The sequence below is a fragment of a genome, unplaced genomic scaffold (assembly GCF_019419815.1).
Source record: "Pyrus x bretschneideri cultivar Hongxiangsu unplaced genomic scaffold, Pyrus_bretschneideri_v1 Contig47, whole genome shotgun sequence".
Classification (NCBI taxonomy): domain Eukaryota; kingdom Viridiplantae; phylum Streptophyta; class Magnoliopsida; order Rosales; family Rosaceae; genus Pyrus; species Pyrus x bretschneideri.
Genome location: NW_025999784.1, coordinates 719,185 through 724,062, shown reverse-complemented (window position 1 = coordinate 724,062; position 4,878 = coordinate 719,185). Strand labels below are relative to the sequence as shown.

Below are 4,878 nucleotides of genomic sequence, written 5' to 3'. Positions count from 1 at the left end.
TTTTCTCCTACAATTATACAGAATCATTTAAAATGCAATGTTCAGTATTATGCAAATCCAAAAACAATATTGTATTGATCCAATATCTAAAAAGTTAGACTATAGTTTTGATGAGTAAAACAGAAAGCATGCTCATCTTATCCTACGTACAAGTAAATTTCTTTTATGTATGTATGAGTCACATATATGTTATTTAATTCGCATTAATGTGAGTTCATAATATATAAGTTAAAACAGCATAATGTACAAGTGATGAATTGCCTCGTGGTTAGGTTCTTTTTCGTCAACTCATTGCATCTTGGGTTCAAACTATCCATCTCCCTTGTATAGACGGAATTCATAGTGGTTCAAATCAACTAAATTATGATGGTACGAGAGCATCATGTTTTGACACCATCTAAGTTTTCTCCTCATCCTTTGTATTTGTATTGAAAACGGCTAGTTTGGACTATGGTGCCTTATCTCTGATGCTTTCTTCCATGCCTTATCTCAGTACACGATTTAAAAATGGTCTAAGGATTAATTTATGCTAATCGTCTTGAGAAGAATTAAAAAGGATAAACGCAAATAGTATAACAGCGGGTGCAGTGTAAAGACCCCAGAGACTGTCGCACAAGGACATGCCATATACATGCATATTGACTGATTCCAAGAAAGTCAAGATGAGGAGGGACAAGGGTTTTCTTCGTCCACAAGCGCGTGGAAATTTCCAAGCAATTAACTAAAAAATTTGTCTTTCCTTTCTCCTTTCACTCGGCATACTTTTTGCTCGATCATTTCGCTAACACAGGCCATTCCATAATCATCTGCTATATATATAATGTTTGAAACCTACGTAACTGAAAAACATCAAATTAGTACCACATAGAAACTTGAACTAGCTACTAGCTTTGTGCTATTCCTATTTGTTTGGGTAGCTGGTAGTAGCTAGTGTTATTAAGGTTAGGGTAGAGAGAGGGAGATCGAGAGACAGATGCAATGGAGGATTTACCACCTGGATTTAGATTCTCTCCAACAGAGGAAGAGCTGATTTCGTTTTACCTGCAGAACAAACTTGATGGGAGGAGTGAGGACTTGAACCGAGTTGTGGATCGAATCATACCCGTTGTCTACATTTACGAGTTTAATCCATGGGAACTCCCACGTAATTCAACCTCTCTCTCTCTCTCTCTCTCTCTCTCTCTCTCCCTCCCCTTCCCTCCCTAACTCCCTCCCTCCTTCCCTCCCTCCCTCCCTCTTCCTCCCTCCCTCTTTAATTGTTGGATTTATGCTAGCTTCTGGCTTGCTTAACTCTAGGAAAATGTTGGTTTTAGTGTACTGAATATACATTTGATAATTTTAATCCATATGATGCATACTTAACATTATGAGGCCAATATGCATGTCTCAATCAGATTTTCCCTCTTTTGGGACAATAGATAGACCAAGAAAAACGTGACATATGAAGCTAGCTACGCTTAAGATGCAATTTTATGAAAGCACTTATTTATACACGCATATGCAGTGCTTCAACTATTGTATTTTATAGTTGGGAATATACTTTACATGTACTTTAATTAATTATGGTTACTAATTAAACAGAGGCTGCCGGAGAGGCGATCCATGGAGATCCAGAGCAGTGGTTCTTTTTCATCCCAAGACAAGAATGTGAAGCTCGAGGAGGGAGACCGAGACGACTCACAACAACTGGGTATTGGAAAGCAACAGGATCTCCAAGCACATGTTTACTCTTCCAATTCCAGTAACTATCGTGCCATCGGCCTCAAAAGAACCATGGTTTTCTATACTGGCAGAGCTCCCCATGGAAAGAAAACGGAGTGGAAGATGAATGAATACAAAGCCATTGCAATTCCTGCAGATGATAATAATCAACCATCAATGACCGCCTCCTCATCAAACCCTAGTACTCCTCCTACTCCCACGGTACGTACGTACTAATTAATTTCTTAGCTCAAACTTAACATCGTTTTTTTTTTAATTCACAAATTCAATTATTTGCAACACAATGATCTAGGTTTTCTGACGACATAGTTTGACGAAAATCTACATTTATTGTCTGATGTTTATGTGTTTGTGTATATGTATAATACTTGAGAGATTACATCATGCGGGAGGTAGACTTTGAAGAAAACAATTTGAAGACCACTATAATGCATTGGAATAATAAGGCTGTGTATTTTAATGACATAGGAACTTGTTAAGTGTGGTTTAGTCCATCAGCTGCGTATTTTAATGACAAGAGGACATTTAAATGACATATGAACTTGAAGAAAACAATTTGAAGACCACTATAATGCATTGGAATAATAAGGACTGTGTATTTTAATGACATAGGAACTTGTTTTCTTCAAGGTCTGCCTCCCGCATCATTACAAGTGAATGACTTTGTCCATCAGCTGCAAGTTGCACCATATATATATATTCAAAAAGCATATAAATATATTGGGCACACAAGAGGACATTTAGTTAGTTTGTAGAACGACACCAACAAAGACGGAACATTTTACTGGCATCACAAGGCCACACAGTTTTTAAGCGACTTCTTTGATGGCTTACGGCATTGAGTTTTCAGTGCTGTTAATTAGCATCTAAACCAATTTAATTAACAATACTTCATAATTCATATTAATTATTATGTTGATATATGTTGGCATGTATGTATGCAGTTAAGGCAAGAATTCAGCTTATGCCGAGTATACAAGAAATCGAAATGCCTTAGGGCATTTGACAGGCGACCTTCAGGGATTGAGATCACAAGAAACCCTAACTTAAACATTCAAGCAGCTCCTGCTCAGGCTGCAGATCATCTGGATAAAGGTTTGACAACGTCGAATAGGAACCCTCAGAATATGGAAGGGAGAACAAACTCAAGCTCACCAAGTTCATCCTCAGGAGGCCATGGCTCTCAATCCTCTCAACCAGAACAAAGTGGGACTTTGCCTATGGCCGATAATAATGAAGCTATTTGGGATTTGGATCAATTGATACATTTGTTGCTTTAAGGGGTTAGGAAGGAATACTAAGTAGTACGGTATTACCACGTTATATAAAATCCTTAAATAGAATGTCTAGCTACTAAGAAAATAAACTAGTGCGCGTGGAATCATAATCACTCATATGTACTTATGTAAGGTTTAATCACTCTAAGGTAGAGTTAATTTGTACTGGAATTGGGGAAGAAAAACCAAATTCAAGGGCTATTGTACTAGACATGTCCTGATCACAAGCCTAACCTATCTTGATCCGTTTTGCTTCCCTTGTAACAAACAATTGGGTTCTTTATCTGTTGTGCTTTCATATGTATGTATGTTAATTTCTTGGACTACAATTCTGTATAGCCTTGAAAGTTTGCAGAAGTGATATTAGAATTTATCACTTGTATTGTTGTGTGTAGGTAATTAAATTTTTGAGAATTGTTGTCATTTGCAGGCCAATTGATACAAGTAATTCACTATTAACTTTATATATCAACTGCACAAAACTGATATTTTTCAATTAAAAGTTTGGTTCAAATTTTTTTTGGTTCGATCATTTTTGCATTTCTAGTTTTTTCCCATGCATTCCTCCATTTTTTTCTAACCTTTGAATGGATTAATTTAAAAGAGATTCAAAGGACAAAAACAAGAGGCGAAGTGCGAAGAAAGAGAAAACAAGAGTGTAAAAATCACTACTCTTTTGTCTACTGAGCAACGTGTCAAACTTTTTCAAAATGGTACCAAACGGAATATCATGCGATCATAAATTAATGTATGCTAGATTGACTAGTCAAACTCACCAGTCAACTATGTTAGTTAAGCAAACAAAATCCTAGCAACCAAGCTTGGTTTACTATAGGCAGATGAGATGGATGAATGTACTCACTCCCTTCTAATCCCGTTAACACATGCCTAAGGCACCCAAGTTTGCATGTCCCATACCATGCTTATACCACTTGGCTCCGGATACGTTAGAGTATGAGTTAACTCCCGTTCATCCCTTAAACCGAATTTTTGTAGTTAAACTCTCATTTTCCACTTTATTACACATGCACTTCCCCCGACACCCAATTGTATATTCAAGCCCTTCCCCCGACGCTTGACATATACAAGATTTCATTATTTTATAATCAACCAATTTGTATACTCAAGCTTGCACCCTACGCTTGACATATACATGGCTCATTATTATTCAAGGCAAACATCAGCCCTTTAATATCCTCACAACTTAAAACACTTTACACAAGTGAGTACTTGACACGACACAACTCTTTTTTCTTGCTTTGCATGAATGTTTATGTATATGTCATGTTCATATAGATATCAATACTCACATGTTATCTAACAAACCTGCAAGCTTCAACATAAATCAAATTTATTAGTAACAACAGTAATATAATCATAATATTAATAATAAAATAATAATATTTAATATAAATGATAAGCAATATGTTACCATTTCCTCATTTTTTTTTATTGTTTCAATTTCATTTCCTTCCTCTTGTTCTCTTTCTTCCTTCACCGCTTCCCCTTCTTCTTCTTTAATATAGCTGAAATTCTCAACCAAACATCAGTTGTTCAAACTGGGATACAAGTTAGCACATAAATTGGATTGTCGTGGTTTTTGGATATGTTATAGAGGAGATGATAAGGAACAACTTTTGTGAGGGAAATGTTTTGGTTGGAGCTACAAAAAATGGGGTTTTGGTGCTCATAACATGGCTGTCCAGTTTTCCGCGGGATTAGAGATTGAGGTGGTATTTCAAACATATTGGACGATCACACCGTTGGATTTTTCTAAAATTTGGATATATCATGGTAGAGAGACAGACGAACAACTCTCATGAAGAAAGTACTATGATAAAATATATGGGTAATGGTGTTTTGATCTGTTAAATGGGCT

The 4,878-nt window shown here is 36.4% G+C and overlaps 1 protein-coding gene across 1 annotated transcript; it reads left to right on the top strand.

Annotated features, from left to right (window-relative positions):
* Positions 1 to 743: 743 nt before the first annotated feature.
* On the top strand, positions 744 to 3,375 carry LOC103961672 (NAC domain-containing protein 90). Its single transcript, XM_009374248.2, is given in 5 exon segments — positions 744 to 892; positions 948 to 1,144; positions 1,582 to 1,721; positions 1,723 to 1,923; positions 2,667 to 3,375. Coding segments are annotated over 4 exon segments (843 nt in total). The 5' UTR covers positions 744 to 892; positions 948 to 978; the 3' UTR covers positions 3,003 to 3,375.
* Positions 3,376 to 4,878: the final 1,503 nt, after the last annotated feature.